Genomic DNA, 23,016 nt, shown 5'->3' on the forward strand with positions numbered 1-23,016 from the left:
TTACTGTTTGGAATGTAAACCTTTGCCATGGGTTTGTGTTGAATCACAGACTGATTTAATGCACCAGGCCATTAAGTCCACCATGACTGTGTCAGCTCTTTGGTAGAGCCCTCCTGTTCATCCCAATTCACTACTCATTCACATTTTACCTTTCAGGTACTTATCCAATCCCCTTTTCACAATGTTACTATTGAATCTACCTCTGTGTTTGTTTTGGACAGTGTGTCCTACATCCGAACAACTCAATATGTAAAAGTAAAGCTTCCTTTGTTTGCCTGATTCGTTCATATATCATTTTGAATCTGTCTCCTGTGGTTTTACATTTTTCTCAGTTTTAATTTCCCCTCATCAAAGCATGAACAAATTTGAACACCTCCATCAAATCTTCCCTGGTCTTAAATGAACAACCCCTGAGCTTAACCAGGGTAATTCTAAGATTTTCATTCCTTTTGGTGAAGTGAAATGAAAGTAATATTTCTCCACTAAGATTTAAAAATAAACTGTAGTTGCTGGAGATCTGGAACAGTCAACAAGAGAAATAGCTGGAAAAACACAGCACAAAATTCAGCAGATCTGGCATCATCTGTGGACAAAGTTAAAAATCACACAACACCAGGTTATAGTTCAACAGATTTATTTAGAAGTACTAGCTTTCAGAGTGTTGATCAGGTAGCTAGTGGAATAGGATCATAGGACACAGAATTTATAGTAAAAGATCAGAGTGTTATACAACTAATGTGATGTATTGAACAAACCTAGATTGCTGTTAAGTCTTTAATCACTTAGAGTGGGTTTCAGGTTTTGTTTGATTAATATGTAAATCCCAGAACTTCTTTCAAGTCACAGTCTGGAGATAACTTAAGGTTTTATAAAAAAAGTGACATCTCAGCTCAGACAATGCATTAAAGGTGTGAGGATGAGTACTTCCCTATGATCTTCCCTACGCCTCCATTTCTCAGCCACCAAACCTTAAACAGCCACCAAACCTTAAACAGACCATTGTTCGCAGCAAACTGCCCAGCAACATCAACCATAACACCATACAACAAGAGTTGGCCCATGTGTCGACATGGATACCACCATTACACGTGGGGAGACCACCCACCATGTACTCAGCATGTACTCATGTGACTTGGCCAATGTCGTCTATCTCATTCACCGCAGGCGAGGATGTCCTGAGGCATGGTACATTGGCAAGGTCAAGCAGACGCTATGACAACGGATGAATGGACACTGCGCAACAATCACCGGACAGGGGTGTTTCCTCCTGGTCAGGTAGCACTTCATTGGTCAGGCTGAACCTCGGATCTTCGGGTGACCATCCTCCAGGGTGGACTTCAGGATACACAACAAGGCAGAGTTACCAAGCAGAGGCTGATAGGAGAAAGTGAGGACTGCAGATGCTGGAGAGTTGAAAAATGTGGCACTGGAAAAGCACAGCAGGTCAGGTAGCATCTGAGGAGCAGGAGAGTCAATGTTTTGGGCATAAGCCCTAGGAAGAAGGCTGAAAAGCAGGACGTCCAAGCTGGTTATCTCCGGTTTGCTTCCAGTTCCTCGGGCTGGTGTGGCCAGAAACAGGGAGATAATGGACTTGAACGTGTGGCTGGGGAATTGGTGCAGGAAGCAAGGATTTAAATTCTTGGATCACTGGGGTATATTTTGTGGTAAGCATAAATTATACAAGAGAGACGGTTTGCACCTTAATAGGTTAGGGACCAGCATTCTGGCAGGCAGGTTTGCTACTGCAATACAGCTACGTTTAAACGAAGTAGCGGCGGGGGAGGGGACAAATTTGATGTTTAAGAAGGAAATTGAAGGGAAAGTTAGAACAAGGAAAGTCAAAAAAGACAACTGTATCAATGAGGCAGAAAACTCAGAAAGGGATCATGCTGTAAGGTTGAGTGAAATAGGAGTTGATGGGAAGGGTTAGGGCAGTAACAAATTAAAATGACTATACATGAATGCATGAAGCATTAGAAATAAGATGGATGAGCTTCAGGCTCTTTTGGAAATTGGCAGATACGATATTGTGGGGATAACTGAGATGTGGCTTCAAGTGGACAGGGCCTGGGAAATAAATATTCAAGGCTACACATGCTATCGTGAGGACAGACTGATAGGCAGAGGGGGTGGGGTGGTCATGTTGGTAAGGGATGATATTCAGTCCCTTGCGCGGGGGGACCTAGAATCAGGGGATGTAGAGTCAGTGTGGATAGAGCTGAGAAATATTAAGGGTAAAAAGACCCTCTTGGGAGTTATCTACAGGCCCCCAAACAGTAGTCTGGATGTCGGATGTAAATTGAATCAGGAGCTGAAATTGGCCTGTTGCAAAGATGTTACTACAGTTGTTATGGGGGTTTCAACATGCAGGTAGACTGGGAGAATCAGGACAGTATTTGACCTCAAGAAAGAGACTTGTGGAGTGCCTCCGAGATGGATTCTTAGAACAGCTGGTGCTGGAGCCGACCAGGGAGAAGGCAATTCTGGATCTGGTATTGTGCAACGAACCAGAATTGGTCAGGGACCTCGAAGTGAAGGAGCCATTGGGAAATAGTGACCATAATACAATAAGCTTCAATATGCAATTTGAGGGGGAGAGGGCACAATCGGAAGTGACAATATTTCTGCAATAGACATGTTCTTAGGCTAAATTAGAACACAACATGTGAACACACACATGAATATGTGATAGAAGAAACACATTTAAATAATTACATAATCTTTACTTAGGGAGCACATTAGTGTTTATACTTTTGAATTGTCATAGAAAAATTTGAAGTGCTGCCGCTAAACTTATTTAGTGTATGGATTTGGAAAATTCTCCAAACTAACCACTCCCTTAGCAAAGCTGGTCCACAACAGATACAACACTGGCGCTGACCTGACAATATTAAAAAGTGCCTAGCATATATGAAGCAAATTCAACAAGGCTAATAACTGCCTTATCAGTCTACTCTCGACTGTCAGCAAGAGAGATGAAAAGGGTGCTATCAGGTAGCACTTATAAAAGAATAACCTGCTTACTGATGCTCAGTTTGTGTTCCACTAGAGCTGCTCAGCTCCTGGCTTGCTCTAAACACAGTCAAAAGTGCTGAGTTCCAGAGGTGATGAAGTAGTGACAGCTCTTGTGATCAAGGCAGCATCGTGAGGGCTACCACTGCGCAGAAACACCAACACATTCCACCCCTTAAATTCACCTGGACCATTTTTGACACCTTTTTCCCCTTCCTGGACCTCTCCATCTCCATCATTAGGTGAGTGGTCTGATGCATGGCAGATGCAGTTTAATGTGGATAAATGTATGGTTATTCACTTTGGTGGCAAGAACAGGAAGGCAGATTACTACCTAAATGGAATCAATTTAGGTAAAGGGGCAGTACAGAGAGATCTGGGTGTTCTTGTACACCAGTCAATGAAGGTAAGCATGCAGGTACAGCAGGTAGTGAAGAAGGCTAATAGCATGCTAGCCTTCATAACAAGAGGGATTGGTATAGAAGCAAAGAGATTATTCTGCAGCTGTAGAGACCACACCTGGAGTACTGTGTGCAGTTCTGGTCTCCAAATTTGAGGAAAGACATTCTAGCTATTGAGGGAGTGCAGCGTAGGTTCACGAGGTCAATTCCTGGAATGGCGGGACTACCTTACACTGAAAGACTGGAGCGACTGGGCTTGTATACCCTTGAGTTTAGAAGACTGAGAGGGGATCTGATTGAGACATAACAGATTATTAAAGGATTGGACACTTTGGGGGGCAAGAAACATGTTTCCGCTGATGGGTGAGTGCCAAACCAGAGGACACAGCTTAAAAATATGGGGTGGACCATTTAGGACAGAGATGAGGAGAAACTTCTTCACCCAGAGAGTGGTGGCTGTGTGGAATGCTCTGCCCCAGAGGGCAGTGGAGGCCCAGTCTCTGGATTCATTTAAGAAAGAGTTGGATAGCGCTCTCAAGGATAGTGGAATCAAGGGTTATGGAGATAAGGCAGGAACAGGATACTGATTAAGGATGATCAGCCATGATCATATTGAATGGTGGTGCAGGCTCGAAGGGCAGAATGGCCTACTCCTGCACCTATTGTCTATTGTTCATGTCACAATACTGGCGACCCCACTACACTATACACACTCACACATTCTTACACACAATCACACTCACACAGACCTTCTCTCATACACTTGCTCTCTCTCAGACCAACATCCATACCCACGTACACACCTTCTCACAGGCATATGCTCTGTCACACTTGTGTACACACTCTATCAAGCACGGACACATGCACACATACTCTCACACTTTCCCTCTCCCAAACACACACACAAACACACTCTCCCTCTCTCTCTCCCACACACATATCAGTCTATGTTGAAATTGCAGACTTGTATTTGCAGATACATTCCATTTTGTTCACAAGGCACACAATCTGTAGGCAGTCAGTCCATGTGACATTTTATAAATTCCTACTTTGAAAATAGACCCATCTGACTCAAAGTTGGGATATAGACAGAGTCTAAACTCACACCATTAATGCATTGTCTGAGCTGAGATGTCACTTTTTTTATACACTGATGAAACCTTAAGTTATCTCGGGGCAGTAAATTCTGGGATTTACATATTAATCAAAACCTGCAGCACCCCATTCTAAGTAATTAAAGACATCTGGGTTTGTCTAATACATCGCATCAGTTGTATGACACGTTGATTTTCTTTCTTATAAATTCTGTGCACTATGATCCTACCCCACCCCAACACCGCTCCGAAACCTTCCACTTCCAAGCAGACCCGTTGGACTATAACCTGGTGTGGTGTGATTGCTTTTTTAACTCTTCAGACACAGCTCTTTTTCTGTCTCCACCAAACTTGCTGAGTTTCTCCAGCACGTCCTGTTTTTAATATTTTTGCAGATTGTCTTTTTTGTCACCGTCAAGTCTAGCCCTGACAATTTCCATTGTTCGAGACACGTGCAACAAACAGGTAACAGGAAACTACTATCGGGCGTGTGGTTTCGATTCAGTTACAGTACACGGAATGTATTGCACGGGCAAATACACTCAACACACGGGGGAAGAGATATCCCATCGGTGTAACTCCGCCTGTAACCTGTGATGTAAGGACGCTGTGCATTGAGTAGAGACGCTGTGAGACACTCGGCTAATCTCTTTGACAAACCATCTTGGGGAGCTGTTGCAAGTTTGTTACAGTCAGTGCTGACAGCCCAGCCGGTTAGCGGGGTCGCCCTGATGATCTGTGTGCTGCTCGTCGCTGGACATGGGACATTGCTGGAGAGCGAGATCAAGGTGATTACTGCAACTTGCCTCACCAACAGTGCATTGAGTTTGAACCCTTTGAGAGCTCCGCATCTTATAGTCCCAAAGTGACGGATTTCTATCGCCTCGGGGCCTCTTTCGGCCATGATTCAGGATTGAGGAGCGACAGGGTTGTAAATGCATTAGAGCAGTCAGCATCCCTGCAGAGCTTTAGGCTGGATTCCCGGTCTCTACAACACCTCTTGGGCCTTATTCCCGCGTTCACATCCAATCTGTACCAGCAGACTTCACTTATGGCGCTTCTGGAATTGTTCACAAGAAATGTGGGGGCGAACAACTGCAGCTCGTTCTGGGGAAGTTACATGGTCTTGCTTTATCTCGTGTGTAAAGGTTTCGTGTCCAAGTCCAAAGTCGATACGGAGCTGGCTCTTAGCTGCAAATCTTACAGTCAGAAAACCCTGTGAGTTCCCATTGCCAACTGCTTCACAACCGAATACTCCATCAAATGGCAATGTTTCACATCATCTCTCAATCCTAGCATCCTCAACCTCCATTTCTCCTGCTACATGCATTAACGTTCAGCAGTAGCCATGCAAGGGTGACAATACAACAGCTAATTCAGTGTATCCTTGTTAGAGGGACAGAACCTGGCATTTATATGTCACCAGAGTTGAAAAATGTCGTGCTGGAAAAACACAGCAGACCAGGCAGCATCCAAGGAGCAGGAAAATCGACGTTTCGGGCAAATTTATATGTCACCGTTCATTACCTCAAAGGTCTCATAAAAAAATTATAGACCAGAAAGTTTCTTTGAAGTGTAATCATGGTTGTAGAGAAATTGAAATTATTCCCAATGCCTTAACTTCCTGGTTCCTGTCCATCACCCATGTACTTGTGGGCTCTTTCCTCACAACAGCCATATCACACAGGCTGGACAAACAACATCTCATTTCAGCTTGGGGACCTTGCAGCACCCACTTCGCAATACAGTTAAATAAGTGGATGTACGTATCCAGAACCTCAACCTGAGCTGCAAATCTTTTCAAAACTGACCAATTAAATAAGTTTCGAGCCTGACCATCTCCCACCGTGTGCTTTACCCATTACCCCCCCTTCCCGCCATGATATGAGTTGCTTTCAGCTCAGCCAACCCATGTTTCACACAATCATAGTTCCCCATTATCACCTATCTAGTTTATCTTCTTCCCTAGCTTATTATCCACAATTCCTATGTCTGCCTAACTTTTCTCCCCCCTCTCTATCTGGGCTTTGTTTCCACCTATCACTCATGCCTGCCCCATGCTCTAAATACCTGAAGGATACTCTGAAGGGTAGAGTGCTGTCATTACAACACAAGTTTTGATTTGATTTGATTTGGTTTCTGTCACTGTTAGATACAGTGAAAAGTATTGTTTTGCTTGCTTTCCAAGCAAATCTGTAAGTACGAGTCGAGAGTGTGCTGCTGGAAAAGCACAGGAGGTCAGGCAGCACCCAAGGAGCAGGAGAATTGAAGTTTCAGCATAAACCCATCATCAGGAAAACATTGATTCTCCTGCTCCTTGGTGTTATGGACTAGGCCAGACCACACAAAACATTCTTGAGCAGACAGCCCCAGACCATAACTTTGCAATTTGTTTCAGTAAGTGTACAGTGAAAAATTACCCAGAGTAAGATAACTAGGTTGACTACTAGATTTTAAAACAGACAAAAAATTTATTCATAAAAGTACACAATGAAACACAAAGAACAGAATAAAGAACCCCTACAGAACTCAGCCTATCCAACTAGACTTAATTATGCTGATCCAAATACATACAACAGTCCCAAAAAACAAACTGCCTTTAAAAACCAGTATAAATGGAACACATGCTTACAGGTTGAAGTTGAAGGGCAGAAAAGAGAGAGAGAGTTTCCACACAGCTCCCTGTTGACCTTCCCAATAAGACTGAACTAAAACTGCTCGGCTCAGCTAGAAAGCTGACCACTCCCCTTTCATTATACAGGTCACTTCTAAAACATGACCACTTTGGCCTGAAGTCTCATCTATTTACATATTAACCAAAGGCCTCTCAAAATCCTTTTCACCTCTGTACCAAACCAGACTGATCGGAACCTGGCCTGGTTTATTGCCCCGCTGAAAAAAATCAAGGACAGAGTCTCCTTGAGCCAAAGAACAGTTTCTAGAAAAAAAGGAACTAGCTTTGTGACATCAAATGCTGCTTAACATGCTGTACCTTTCCAGCATCACACTCTTGACACTCTCCAGCGTCTGCAGTCCTCACTTTCTCCAAATCTGTAAGTACATCAGGGTAAAGAACAGAATGTGTTACTGTGAAAGAGAAAGATCAACTCTAATGTATGAGGGGTCCTTTCAAAATAACATGTAAAGTGAACAAATATTGAAACATTGCTATGTAACCATGGGCAGAGGTATGTATAGAAATTGCAGAGATCCCATGCTACTTTCCAAATACAATCCATAGTCATTGGACATTGTGTCCATAGACTCTTGGTCTTGAGCCTATTCAGCTGATGTAGTAACATAAAGTGCTCCAAGTCTGTTTTGTTTATCGTATTATTAAGTCTGTTAATTATTGTCATATCCTGACTAGGAATACACTGACAGGAGATGCATCATGTTGCTGCCCTAATTACAGGGTTCAAGCAGTCAGTGTGAGTTTTATTCAAATGCAGTATTTCTCACAGGTTGTAATCAACAATTGCCCCAGTACTAAATCCAAAACAGTAACCAGGCTTAATTAATGACCCCATCCAGTTGTAAGGAGCAAATTAAGCTTATCGGATAATTACAAGTTGTAAGGAATAATAAAAAATCCTCAAATCATTGTAATATTCCAAATTTAAATGACCTACATTTAAAACTTTTAATTATTTGTTTTTAAACTAACAAAAAAATGAACAAAACTAAACTAGATTGCTGATGGATGTTTGGATGTTGTAGTTTGTGAGTGGAATATGCTTGGAATGTGACACTATCATTGCCTCTGCTGTTAGGGTCTATGTTGTCATTTAAAATCCTTCACAAATTAAATGGTGGTGTACCAGGGGCCCATGCAGTCAGCACGTCACATACCAAGTCTCTAAATTGCACAGTGCCTTAGTTACACAAAGCCAGTGATCCTTGCAGTATCCCAGATTTGCAATATCTCCTGCCCACAGAACCCTATCCACGCAATAACAAGTCTCAGTGCCTGTCTACCCAGAGTCCTTCAAATCATACTGTGTCTGTGTACTAACTCCATGTCCACTAAATACTCTCACACTCAACCTTCCCACTCCACATCCCTTGAGACCCTACTTACTTTCCTTTGTTGAAGTAATAGCAAAATACTGTGCCAGACCTGCTGAGTTTTTTTTCCTTTGTTGAAGACTTTCTGGAACCAATTGTCATTCTTCAAAAGATTTAACAAAACTTTCCGTTCCAATAGTTCTTAAATTCATAAAGGGTAAGTGTAGTGATTGTAATGAGGTCAGCCAGGTGGACCTCAATGAATATGAGTTCCTTGATTGGGGCCGTCAATCTGGTCCACTCAGGGAGCCCTGGCTGACACATAAGAACAGGAATGTAAGGCATTCTGTTCACTCTTAGAGCTGGTTCTTAGGGAGCTGGATCACTGTTAACGACTCTCCACTTATATAAATGGTGACTTGGTGACGGGATACCAGCCTTAGTGGAGGTATTTCAGTAAGCTTGACCAATAAAGTTATCTTCAGCATTCCCTATGAGTACTGAGAAAGCATTCCTTCTCTATTTGTTTCTCAGTCTATTTCTGTATCTACCTTTGCTTGAGAAAGAAGGGGAGAGAGGTGTGATTAAGTGTTAAGTAAATTGGCCATGCTAAATTGCCCATAGTATTCAGAGATATGTAGGTTAGTTCATTAGTCAGAGGAAATATAGAGTAATAGGGTAGGGAATAGGTCTGGGTGGGATACTTTTCAGAGGGTTGGTGTAGACTGGTTGTGCCAAGTAGCCTGTTTCCACACTGTAGGGATTCTGTGATTCTAAGATTCCATGATAGTTTATGGCTACACTATTTTAAATATTTCAATGTTGTAATGTCTTCTATGAAGTAACATTTTACCTCTGACATAATTTGGAGATGTCGGTGTTGGACTGGAGTGTACAAAGTTAAAAATCACACAACACCAGGTTATAGTCCAACAGATTTAATTGGAAGCACTAGCTTTCAGAGCGCCGCTCCTTCATCAGGTGATTGTGGAGGACACAATTGTACGGCACAGAATTTATAGCAAAAATTTACAGAAATCATACATTGAAAAATCCTTGATTGTCTGTTGAGTCTTTCATCTGTTCGAATACCATGATAGTTTCACTTCTTTCATGTGTAAATCACAAAACCTTTTTTTAAAAGTTGCATTCTCATGTTAGCTGTAACAATTGATGTTAGCTAGACAATATGTTGAAGGTGTTAGCCCCCTGTGTTCTCTGTCTATGCCAAGATGTTTAGATTTATTCTAATCTAAAAAGTGAGATAACAGTTTTACATGAATTCATACAGTTTTTGAGCTGCACTCACTACACACACATATACACTCTCTCACACTCACAACCCCCAACCCAGAGAGACACACACACACAGACACAAAGACCCACATGCACACGTATATTTTGTGGGGTGAATTTGTACTTGCAGAGTTACATTATACGTTGTTCAAAAACTGCATAGATTTATGTAAAACTCTGAGCTCAAAAACTGCATGAGCTCAAAATTCTGTGCCTGACAATTGTGTCCTCCACAATCACCTGATGAAGAAGCGTTGCTCCGAAAGCTAGTGCTTCCAATTAAACCTGTTGGACTATAACCTGGTGTTGTGTGATTTTTAACCTCTGACATAATCCATGATTTGTAGCAGTTTTCCCATAAGGAGGAACAATGCAAACTCAGTATGGAGTAGATATGATTGAGTGTGGATAATAAACCTGAAATAGCTACCAAAGGATCAAGGAATGGAAAATGGGAGTCAAATCAAAATTTGCTGAAAAAGCTGAGCTGATCACTGGCATTTATGGAGAGAAATCAGAGCTAACATTTTGGATCCAGTGACCCTTCTTTGAACTAATGGGGATAGCTGGGAAAATGTGGCTTTTTTTACAGAAGATAGGGTGGGGAGAGTGGGTAAGGATAAGCAATAGGTGGAGATAGAGCCCAAAGTGAGACAAGAATGGTTGACAGACAATGGAATGGATAATGGCCTGCCTGGGAGAATGAATAGCTATTAGTGGGGACTGTTAGTGGCTAATCATGAATTCTGTGAAATAGCAGACCATATGATAACAAGACCTGGTGTGTGGGGGTTGGAGTTAGGACACAGGAGAAGCTCAAACCCTCAAAGTTCTTTCAACAGAAAGGTGGTGCTGGTATCAGGAGTGGGTGATGGCAGAGGAGAGGTCTCTGCTGTGTGACACTGGTACAGCTGCTAACCAGAAATCCTATATGGAACTCGTCTACAGTGGAAGTACTATTTAGGCACTAAGCCGGATCAGGGACAGATCAGAAATAAAATGTTACTGCTGTGAGCAGCGTTAGTTGGATCCCAATAAAAGCAGGTGACTCTGCAAAGGCAGAGTGAGTCAGGCAACATCATTGGAGAGAGAAATAGCATCTCCGAATCATGGTTTATGAAAGGTCATGACCCAAAATTTTTAAAATCTGCTTCTATCTCTGCGGATGCATACTGATCTGCTGAGTGTTTTCCAGTATTTCTGCTTTTGTTTTAGATTTCCCTATGAATTAGGAGAAAGAGGAGGACATTCAGTTCCCTTGAGCCTGGCTCTGCCATTCAACAAGATCACGATTGATTGGAAAGTAATCTTAAATCCACATTCACACCTACCCCTGATGGCCACCTACCCCTTGGTTAATAAGAATCTATCTTAAACATATTCAAGGACTTTATCTCCATCACTTTTTCAGGAAGAGTTGCAAAGATTCACAACCCTCTGAGAGAAATATAAAGTTGCTTCATCTCTATTTTAAACAGGTGACCCTGCATCCACAGTATCCAAACTCCATGCTATTGTGCTTTTATTTGAACTAAACACAGAGAATACTGGAGAAACTTAGCAGGTCTGGCAACATCTGTGGATAGAGGAACAGAGTCAATACTGTGCCCTGAGTCTAGAACAGTTCTGAAAAAGTGTCATACCAGACTGAAACTGTTCACTCTGTTTGTCTCTGCACAGATGCTGCCAGACCTGCTGAGTTAGTGATATTTGAGATTTGTAGCTCAGGTTGATGAGAAATATGTAAGTTAGCTCACAGAGCTAGAGGGTTTGTTTTCAGATGTTTTGTCACCAAGACTAAGTAACATCATCAGAGGGAGTCTCCGGTGAAGTGCTGGTGGTATATCCTGCCTCTCTATTTATAGGTCTTGGTTTCTTAAAGTGGGTGATGTCATGTCCAGTTCCTTTTTTCAAAGGAAGTTAGATAGGATCCAAATCAATGTGTTTATTGATGGAGTTCTGGTTGGAATGCCATGCTTCTAAGAATTCTTGTGTGTGTCTTTGTTTCACCTGTCCTAGGGTGTGTATGTTGTCCCAGTCGATGATGTTACCTGGTATGGTGATGAAACATCTGAAAACAAGCCCTCCAGCTCAGCGAGCTAATCTACATACGGACCTGCTGAGTTTCTCCAGCATGCTCAGTGTTTGTTTCAGATTTCCAGCAGCTGCAGAATTTTGCCTTTATTTTGTCTTATATTTGTTTTGGCTACATGTACTGTGAGCTGCTAATTGAAGGAAGGATTGTCAAAAGAAAACAATGAAAAACAATTCTGAGTAGCAGAGCAAAAGAGTGGGATGAGAAACATGAAGGAGACACTTAATAGAGATTTCAAAGACTCAGTATCAGAAAGGTGGACCCTGGATTTAAATGGAATTGTATGAATACATGAGTACGTTGCGATCATTCAATCATATGTTCATTTTTTATTTAGAAACTCACCAATTCTTTTTTGACATTTAAAATTCACCTTTATAGCTTACTAGAATAACTGTTTTGATAAAGATTATAAAAGGAAATGATCTGACAACAGTGACAAGCTTTGCAAACTTCAATTAGTTTGTAAAGACAAAATTTTTAAAAAATCTCTGTGGTGAATGATTCTTACACAGAGTCACGTGTTATAAATAACACAGGGCAAATCCTGCAATTTTGAAATTTAAAAAAAATGAAAGCTATGGACTTGTACATGAGACCCATCACAGAAACATAGAAAATTCATGGCACAGAAAGAGGTCAGTTTGGTTCACGGTGCCAAAACAATCCAGCCTGATCCCACTTTCCATTTATTGCCTTGACATCCCTTTATGGCAGGAGAAAGTGAATACTGCAGATCCTGGAGATCAGAGTCAAGATTAGAGTGGTGTTGGAAAAGCACAGCAGGTCAGGCAGCATCCGAGGAGCAGGAAAATCAATGTTTCGGGCAGGAGCACTTCATCAGGAATGAGAAGCCCCTCATTCCTGATGAAGGGCTCCTGCCCGAAATGTCAATTTTCCTGCTCCTCGGATGCTGCCTGACCTGCTGTGCTTTTCCAGCACCACTCTAATCCCTTTATGGCATTTCAAATGCACTCCAAAGTATTTTTGAAATGGAGGTCATTTGCTTCTGTTTCCCTTTCAGCAAATGAAGTCTAGATCTCCACTGTCCTCTGGCTTTAAATGTATTCAACACCCTTTTTAAACCTACTGATTATCTTTAAATCTATGCTGTCTGGTTATTAATGTCTTTGCTCATGGAAATATATCCTTGCTATCCAAGTAGAGCTCCCCTCAGTCTCCCCTGTCTGATGAATATTTGGCTGCATTTGTGACGAGGTATATCTTACTGAAGAGCTGGTGTCTGCAAATAAAGTAGCCCCATCACTATCAGCCAGGACAGTGCACAGGTTTGTGGTTTATGAATTCCCAATGAACAGGATATACCAGGATATAGTTTACAGAGCTAGCAGAGCTTTTGTGTATTACTCCAGTTGGAAAATTTCCATCAGAAGGTAACAGTTTGTAGATTGAGTTACTGTGGAGGATCAGTGAATCTGGCTGCACATTGGGAGTCAAGTGGCAAATAGATGTGTTTCTAAGAAGGAACTGAGTGATACATGGTACATTGATAAATTGGATAAAATTAAGTTGGTTTGCTCAAATGATATGGACCTTTTTGAGTCAAACAGCCCCATTTCTACAAACATTTAGTCATGTAGGTAATAGACTCGCCAATGACCTATAAACTGTGGGCTTAAATTTAATTCCAATGCCTTTTTTAACAAACTATAACTGATACTTCAGTACACTTCTGAAGAAGTGCTAAACAGTTGGTGGTGCTTTCATTCAGATGAGACATTACACTGAAACTCTGGCTGCCTGACAGTGGCAAGGGTGGGATGGTAGCTCAGGGATGAGCACTACTGCCATAGAGCACGAAGGTTCAATTTTACCCTTAGGTGACTGTCTTTGTGGCGTTAGCACATTCTCACTGTGTTTGCATGGGCTTCCTCCCACAGTCTAAAGATATGCAGTTTAGGTGGGTTGGCCATGCCAAATTGCCCATAGAGTCCAGGGTGTGTGGATCATCCATGGGATGTGCTGTGTCTGTGTGGGATGCTCTTCAGAGGGTCAGTGTGGAGTTGATGGGCTGAATGGCCTGCTTCCACATTGTGGGGATTCTATGATTTTTGCAGATAGGCACAAGATTCTCATGATATTATTTCGAAGTACAGAAATAGAGCTTTCTCGGACCATGTGCTTTTATTTCACAGAGCTGGAAATGTGTTGCTGGAAAAGCGCAGCAGGTCAGGCAGCATCCAGGGAACAGGAGAATCGATGTTTTGGGCATAAGCCCTTTTTCAGGAATGGGCTTCAGGAATGGGCCCATTCCTGAAGAAGGGCTTATGCCCGAAACGTCGATTCTCTTGTTCCCTGGATGCTGCCTGACCTGCTGCGCTTTTCCAGCAACACATTTCCAGCTCTGATCTCCAGCATCTGCAGACCTCACTTTCTCCTTTTATTTCACAGAACCTTGTTTAATATTATTAAGACACGTTATTTGATTGTTTTCCCATATCTGTTTGTAGAAGCTTGCTGTGTGTGCATTTGTTTCCACTTTTCATACAATAGTGACTACATTTTCAAAAAAGCAGTTTAGGACATTCTGAGATTGTGATAAGCACTATATAAATGCAAATAGTATTCTGTTATTTCCTATATAAACAGTGAACAGGTCTTTTGTGTATTTTGGTGTACTGTGCAGTTGACTGAAATAATTTCTTCACAGAATGAAGCCACAGGCCTCTACAGCCATTTAGTTGGGATCCCAAAGGCTCTGTTACCGGGAGTTGGTGGGAAAAAGATTCTGGATTTCTGGTGGGAAGTTGTGAACATGTGAGTGTGCTACCATGTTTGTTCCTGATGTTGCATGTAAGAGCTGTTTTTGTTTTGTAGTATCATTTATTTAAATTAATTTCATTTAAATCTCACCTGACTAAGATAACCGGTCTAGGACTAGTAATGTAAAAGATTAGAAAACAGGGGGATGGTGAGAAAGGAATTGTGACCGCCGAAAAATGTGCAAAATGTTCTTCCAGAAGCAAGCTTTTCCACAGTGAAGAGGATGGAGCACTCAGGTCAGCACATGAAGATTAACCAGATTTTCTCTAGTGTCGGCTTTAGCTGAGTAGATATCACTCTTGCCTTTGGCTGAGGAGTTTGTGGGATCGAATCCCACTCGAGAGATCTGAGCTTAAGTTGTAGGTTAATAATTCTGGTTATGTGTAAGAGTTGTCTTATACTAGCAGAGGTTCTGGCTTTCAACTGTTGTGTTTGACCAAAGCCCTGACTGCTCCCTCAGGTGGATGTTACAAATCCCCCTGGATTATTTTGGCAGAGTATGGGAATTCAAGCTAGCCAGTGTTAATCCTTCAACCAATATTACAAACAGAGATTGTTATTGGCTATTGAGTTCATTGTTGTTTTTGGAATCTCGCTGTCAACAATTTAGCAGTGGTGCTTCTAACATGATAAACACTTCAGGAAGGAATTAATTTGCTGTCAAAAACCAAGGCTGTGAAAGGCACTATGTAAATGCAAACTCTAATCTCCCTTCTAACCCTCTATCTATCTTCCGGTATGAAACTTAAATTGACTTGCCATACATCATGATGTCTTCTCTGTTCTGTTTGCAGACGCCAGCTCTTCAGTGATGTCTACCTTGTCACAAATGCAGACAAGTGAGTATATTTGCTGCTGAGACTAGAAGCAAAGCAGAGTACGGTCAGTAAAACTAAAGGGAAATGCTGGAAATCTGAAATAACAAAGGAAAATGCCAGAAACACTCAGCAGGCAGATGTATCAATCCAGCTGCTTTTCCCAGTTCATAGTGAAGTTTATAAGCAAGTGTAGTAAGCTGGGACAAAGAGAGTATGGAATGAATAATGATGTGAAACATGGGACTAACAACCCTCATGGCTGTGGAGAGATGGCTGTGTCCATGGCTGTGTCCATGGAGATGCAGCTGAATCCTTCCACCACCTCAGATTACAAGAAAAGAGTGCAAAGGTTTGAAAACAATAAACACAGAAAATGCTGGAGAATCTCAACATGTCTGACAACATCTGTGGAAAGTCAAACAGTTCATAGAAACCCTACAGTGTGGAAGCAGGCCATTCAGCTCATTGGATCCACACTGACCGTCTGAAGACCCAACCCCCACTCTAAGGCTGTAATCCTGCATTCCCCATGGTTAATCCACCAAGCCTGCACATCCCTGGACACTATGGGCAATTTAACATGGCCGTCCACCTGACCTACACATCTTTGGACCGTGGGAGGAAACCGGAGCACCCAGAGGAAATCCAGGCAGACATGGCGAGAATGTGCAAACTCTGCACAGGCAGTTACCTGAGAGTGGAACTGAATCCAGGTCATAAGTGCTGTGAGGCAGCAGTGCTGACCACTGAGCCATCAAACTGCCCAGGTTCTCTCTCCATAACTATACCCAGATCTGTTGAAATTTTCCAGCATTCTCTGTTTTTGTTTCAGATTTCCAGCACCTGCAGGATTTTGTCTTTATGAAAGCTATAAATAGAATGAGAGTCAGGAGTGGAAGTAAAAGGTCTCATGCATGACTTGGAGGAGCAGGGGAGTTGTCTGCAGTCTCCACGGCAAAACTTTACCCAGTCAGCATCAGATAAATGAAGCAGCTGCCTGGCCATTATCCAACTGCAGACTGTGGGAGCTGGCTCTGTACAGATTGTCTGGTATATTTCCTACATTGGAACATTGACTACACTGCAACAGTACTTTTTAAAGTGCTTCGGGATGTTTTGAAGTGATGAAAGCTGCTGGAAGAATGAAATCTTTAGTTTATTGCAGTCACCAAAAAGTGAGCAGGGCTGGTATGTTATTGTTCAGTGATATGGAAATACTGTGGGCACTGGTCTGAATTAATTGTTAACTTTCCACATGTAGGTACAAGTACTATGAACGATGGGCAACTGCCAATGATTTTCCAGTGGAAAATATTATTAACGATGGGTCGACAACCAGCCAAACACAGTTAGGGGCAGTGGCTGACTTGGAGCTCGTGATCAGGAGCAAGAGGTTCAATGATGATGTCATGGTGGTATGTTACATCTCATTGTTGGCCATTTACTGAATCTTAGGCTCTTTGCTCTCACTGTCTCACCACAAACTTTACGTACTTCCAGGTTGCTGGGGATATGCTGTGTGAAGATTTGAACTTTGATATAGCTGAAGTTCTCAAGTTCTTTAAGTTTAAGGTCAGTAAGAACCAAAGTTTCTTGTTTCTTCATGGTGTTGAATTGACCTAATGTGAAAAGCTATTTGGTTTAATGTAAATAGCCTTGGGGATAAGGGCTTGAAATTTAGATTATGTAACCTTGCTCATGTGAAATAAATGAAATCACCTAATGGCTCAGCTCAGTATCTGGCATGATCATCAGATAGAATTAGATAGAAATATACTGGCCATAGACAACTCCCAATAGTGCGAAGGATGTAATGCAAATTGTCCGTGAGTTGTCAAGACTTTATAATTGTATGACAAAGACGAGGGAACCACATACAAAATGATCATTTTTAGCTCATCTGCATTCCATACGCACTTAGTCTGACACTGACCATTCCTTTCTCAGTCAAGAAACACTTCCTTATGCAAGATATTAATGAAAAATAAATATTTATTGTACTTTTAAAAAGTCTTGGTAGCATTACCATTCAAACTAGAGATGTGCTAAATCTCTTGTTTCACAGATTGCAGGTTTTATTGATTAGCTCCTAAACTTATTCAAGATGAGCGTAAAAACAATTTGAGATAAATCCTGAGATTGTATACTATTTGCTCAAGACTGGCACTTTTGTTTAACACAATGTTGATTATATTGTTTGCTTTTTTAACTTTTCTTGGGGCCCAAACCATTTGTCCACATTTATTAATAGTACCAATAACATTTATATAGCGTCTTAAGGGTTTGTTGCGGTGGGGAAAGAGGGGTCTATCTATCTTGGAAAAAGTCCTTTCAGTGTTAGATTTGAGAAAGTTGGCCTGTTTGGAGAGCAAGCAATGTTTTCTTCAGTGGAAGAATCTTACACAATAAGACCAGGATCCTCCTTTTTGCAGAAGCAAGGGAAAAGTGTGTCCATGTAGAAAGGAGAGATAGTTAGTAACAGTCCCTCTTTGAGAGCTTATCCCCCCCCCCCCCCCTCCCCAGGGCAGTGTCGAACTTGACTGCCACTTGTAACATTCCAGAGCCCAGCTGAACTCCAAAAATTATCACCAGCCTGGAACACTGCAAACAATGTGCATTTTGGAGCATTTCAGAAAAATGTACAATTAGTTACCAAAATATGTTATTTTGTTTAATGCCAAATTTAAACAGTGAGAAGAAAGTATGCACATTTATATAGCACCTTTCATGACCACAGAACATCACAAAATGTTTTAGATCCAATTAAATAATCTTTTAAATGAAGTCAGGTTGCAGCGTAGAACGTGACATCTAATTTTCCCACTTTAAGCTTCCAAAAACAGCAATGCTATCATGACCGCATCATCTGATTGGTGATATAGGTTTGGCATTAAATATTGACCAAGACACCGGCATAACTCATCTGCCTGCTTTGAAACCGTACTGTGTGATCTTTATGTCCACTTGAGAAAAGGAGTATGGGGCCTCGCTTTAATGACTCGTCTGGAAGATAGACCTTTGACAATAAAGCATGATTTTAGGTTTTGTGCTCAGGACTGTAGAGTGGACTTTAATACAAAAAATCAACTCCCAACTGAGTCATGACTGGCTCATGTGAAATAATTCTCCTGCTCCATGGATGCTGCCTGACCTGCTGCGCTTTTCCAGCAACACATTTTCAGCTCATGTGAAATAATGCTAACATTATCACTATTTTTTAACTTGCCTGACAGAAGGGAGAATTGGCAATTTACTATGAAATGGAAGAAGGAGAGAAGACAGAATCTCGGGGAATAGTTGAGGTGTGCCCCTTGACACACAGGTATGTTTTTGAGCCGGTCAGTTTTCTTATATGTTATCGCCACTCATAGATAGTCCTGAAGGATGCCATTCAGTCCATCATAACCAAGTCTGCTCTTTGTAAGAGCTTTCCTATTTCCTTTCCCAATCATCCTGTAACTTTTTAAACTTCAAGTCTTCATCCAGTTTCCTTTCTCCTCTGGCTCTTCTAACAATTACCATAAATCTGTCTCCGATAATAAACACCGGTTCTACCACTGTAAAGGTATTTTCTAACTACCCTGTTCAGAGATGAAATTACTCACATTTGAATTTGATGAGATTTGAACCAGGACCACTTGGCTCAAAGGTAGGGACACTACTGCTGTCCCACAAGAGTGCTCCTATGTCATGCCCAAATAATGATCTTGATCTGCTCTATTAAATTTCCCCTTAACTTTCTCTGCTCTGAAGAGAACAGTCCTAGCCTCTCTCGTCCATCCAACAGCAATGTGTATTTTTATAGCATATTTAAAATATGTAAAGCATCCCAGATGGGTTAGGGGTGTTCCCAAACAGGACTTACTGTAAGGGAATGCTACAGTACGTTTCCAAATGGTTGATCAAAGAAGTACAGTTGGATCTGCTCTAATGTGTGTTTCCTCAACGCGAATTAAAGAGTTATAGAGTCATAGAGATGTACAGCATGGAAACAGACCCTTCAGTCCAACCCGTCCATGCCGACCAGATATCCCAACCCAATCTAGTCCCACCTGCCAGCACCCGTGCATTTCCCTCCAAACCCTTCCTATTCATATACCCATCCAAATGCCTCTTAAATGTTGCAATTGTACCAGCCTCCACCACTTCCTTTGGTAGCTCATTCCATACATGCACCAAACTCTGTGTGAAAAAGTTGTCCCTTAGGTCTCTTTTATATCTTTCCCCTCTCACCCTAAACCTGTGCCCTCTAGTTCTGGACTCCCCGACTTCAGGGAAAAGACTTTGCCTATTCACCCTATCCATGCCCTCATAATTTTGTAAACCTCTATAAGGTCACCTGAATGCGATTGAAGAATTTAGACTGTTATTTGTAGAATGTGAACTTTCCTTACCTGTATTGGCTATAACATGATTCCAGCCCCATTAGTTTAACTTGTAACATGAAATCGCACGTGAATGGAACTATTGCGTTAAAAAAGAACCAACTGTAGTTTTTAGGCACATCTTAAACAAGAAAAGAAACATAAATACCTTAGTAACAGGGCTCCAGAGCTTGGAGTCTAAACAGGCAAAGGTATGGGCTTCATCCATAGAGCAGATAAAATTGGATATGTGCCAAGATGTCAGAAGGAGCACAGATATCTTGAAGATTTGGGGATGGACTTTGAATGAAGGGCATGGTCACAGATGGATTTGAAACTGAACAGAGTCTTTTATTATCTGTGCCTTGTTGGCATGGGAACCAGTAGACATTTGTGGGCACAAGTGTGATAGATAAACTTCACGGGAGTGAGGAGTGTTTTGGATGAGTTCAACCTATGTGACAGTGTTGTGTTGCCCTTCACCATTCTTAATAAATATCCTTTGCAACCTTTCTGTTATTTGGGACCCAGAAATGGACAAAATACAGGTGAAGAGAAAGGATATAGAATCTGTTTGTGTAACTAGAACTAGCATGAGGACAATGGTCTGCTTATGGGCTGAGGTTCTCAGAAATGCTGGCATCATAGTCAAAGCAAGTATTTGAAGTTGATTGATCCTACAGCATGGTGGCTCAGTGGTTAGCACTGCTGCCTCACAGCGCCTGGGAGTGGGTTTGATTCTACCCTCGGGTGACTGTCTGTCTGGAGTTTGCACATTCTCCCTGTGTCTGTGTGGGTTTCCTCTGGGTGCTCTGCTCTCCTCCCACAGTCCAAAAGTGTGCATATTAGATAGATTGGCCATGGGAAATTGCCCCGTACTATGCAGGCCAAGGGGATTGGCCGTGAGAAATGCAGGGTTGCAGGGATAGAATGGATATGGGTGTGATGCTCTTCGGAGGGTCGGTGTGGACTCAATGGGCTGAATGGCCTGCTTTCACACCTTAGGGATTCTATACTCTGACCTCTATCTGAACGTTTCTGATTTCAGAGCTCACAAACATTAAAGACCTTAACTCTGTACTATATTATCTGATGAATCTTTATAACATTTTCTCTTGTTGGTTAAATTCTACAGTGAGTTGCCAAATGATCATTGACCTACTAATCTATCCGCGTGTGTTGTTTTCCAAGGAGCAGAGATATTGAAGACCGTTTTCTTTCAGAATCACCAAGTTTTATGAGAAGCCCTCTTCAGAAGTTACAGAATCGAGGCTGGCAAGTGTTGTCTTTTATTGTTTCCAAAACAAGACACTGCCGACTCTCGGGGAATATTTGAAGATGCATCTGCTGGTGGAGGATCGAAGGCTTGGGAAGTATATGGTGAGGAAATCTTCAGTTCAGTTGGGTAAAACTGCCACCGAAAGTTGTCAGTTCGCTTTAATGTGGTGATGTCTGTGTTGGACTGGGGTGGTCAAAGTCATAAATCACACAACACCAGGCTATAGTCCAACAAGTTTATTTAAATCACAAGCTTTCGGAGCGCTGCTCCTTCATCAGGTGAAATGGAGAGAAGTGCACAGGCATGAGTGATTCACCCTCAAACCCAGACCTGTATTGACATATGTTGCTTTCAGCAAGGTCTCTCTTACACTTTGCTGTCATTATTACTTATTCAGCTGATTTCTTGTCACAGCTTGATATCAATAATCCTCTCATTTACTCACCCCTTTCATCTCTCTCTCTCTCTCTTTCTGTCTGGGCTCCATCTCCACCTTTCTGCTCATCTCTCCCCCCCCCAAGTCTCCCCCCACCCCATCCGCAACTCCATCCTCAGCATAAATACCACTTTTCCCAGCTGCTATTAGTTCTGATGAAGAGTCTCTGGACCCGAAGCATTAACTCTGCTTTCTCCTCACAGATGCTGAGTTTTGTAGCAATTTCTATTTTTGTGTCCGATTTCAGCATCAGCAGTTCTTTGCTTTATTCCAAAGATTTTAAGGTAGTCAAAGAGATTTTATAAATTAACAGTATTTATATCACCTTGGCACTACATCCTTCTTTTCCTTTCTCTTGTGTTTGGTTCCTTTCAAATCCCTCCACTTCAATAAGCAAGTTCCACATTCTGCCTGGTCTCTGGACAGGACATTTCTCTTGAATTATACTTACTTGTCTATGCTACTTAACAATGTAATCTGCCTGTATTGCTTGCAAGACAAAGCTTTTCACTGTGCCTCAGTACATGTGACAATAAATAAATTCAATTCAATTCAATGTAAACTGCTGGTGAGACCAGATCCAGAATACTGTTAGCAGCTTTTGTTTCCTTATTTAAGGAAGGATATCATTTCAATGGATGCAGTTCAGAAAGGGTTCACCAGGATGATCTCCAGAATGGAGGGATTGTCTCATAAGCATAGGCTAAACAGGTTGGGACTCTACTCCCTGGAGTTTAGAACAATGAGAGGAGAACTCATTGAAACATAAAGGATTCTTAAGGCACTTGACAGGGTAAATGCTGTGAGGATGTTTCGCCTCATCAGAGAGTCTAGGACCAAAGGCATAGCCTCGAAATAAAAGGGTGCCAATTTAAGACTGAGCTGAGGAGGAATTTTGTCTTTCAGTAGATAGTGAGTCTTTGGAATTCCTTGCCACAGAGCTGTGGGGGTAGAATCCTTGTTTATATTTAAGGCTGAGATAGAGAGATTCTTGATCTGTCAGGGAATCATAGGCTATGGGGAAAGGGCAAGACAGTGGATGTGAAGAATGTTGGATCAGCCATGATCCTGAATGATGAAGTTTAGGCTTGAGGGGTGGAATGGCGTACTCCTGTTCCAATTTCTTACAGTCTTATACGCTACTAGTTTCATTGGAAATTATCTTACATTAATGAAACCCTAGTTTTCAACTCCCCTACAAGGTGGAATCATCTTGTGAACAGCTGTAAAATTTAAAGAATTTTTGTAATGTGAACATTTACAACTAATGAAGTCAATACATCGAGTATAGTTACCTGACAAAGGAGCAGCGCTTCGAAAGCTACTGCTTCCAAATAAACCTATTGGACTATAACCTGGTGTTGTATGATTTTTAACTTTATTCACCCCAGCCCAACACCGGCTCCTCTACATTATGTATATCAAATGG

The 23,016-nt window shown here is 41.8% G+C and overlaps 1 protein-coding gene across 2 annotated transcripts in view; it reads left to right on the top strand.

Moving 5' to 3' along the window:
- The first annotated feature begins 4,847 nt into the window (after positions 1-4,847).
- The window catches only part of LOC122540601 (glucuronokinase with putative uridyl pyrophosphorylase), a 54,765-nt gene continuing 36,596 nt past the window's right edge, over positions 4,848-23,016 (top strand). The window contains exons 1-7 of one of the 2 annotated variants that reach the window (XM_043676526.1): positions 4,848-5,295; positions 14,578-14,684; positions 15,485-15,529; positions 16,770-16,923; positions 17,009-17,080; positions 18,742-18,830; positions 21,096-21,252. In XM_043676526.1, coding sequence (XP_043532461.1) covers positions 5,239-5,295; positions 14,578-14,684; positions 15,485-15,529; positions 16,770-16,923; positions 17,009-17,080; positions 18,742-18,830; positions 21,096-21,252 — 681 coding nt within the window. In that variant the 5' untranslated portion in view covers positions 4,848-5,238. Of the gene's footprint in view, positions 5,296-5,752; positions 6,042-14,577; positions 14,685-15,484; positions 15,530-16,769; positions 16,924-17,008; positions 17,081-18,741; positions 18,831-21,095; positions 21,253-23,016 lie in introns of those variants that run through there. The other variant, XM_043676525.1, reaches the window with a different exon arrangement.

Source organism: Chiloscyllium plagiosum, chromosome 35, assembly GCF_004010195.1.
Source record: "Chiloscyllium plagiosum isolate BGI_BamShark_2017 chromosome 35, ASM401019v2, whole genome shotgun sequence".
Lineage (NCBI taxonomy): Eukaryota > Metazoa > Chordata > Chondrichthyes > Orectolobiformes > Hemiscylliidae > Chiloscyllium > Chiloscyllium plagiosum.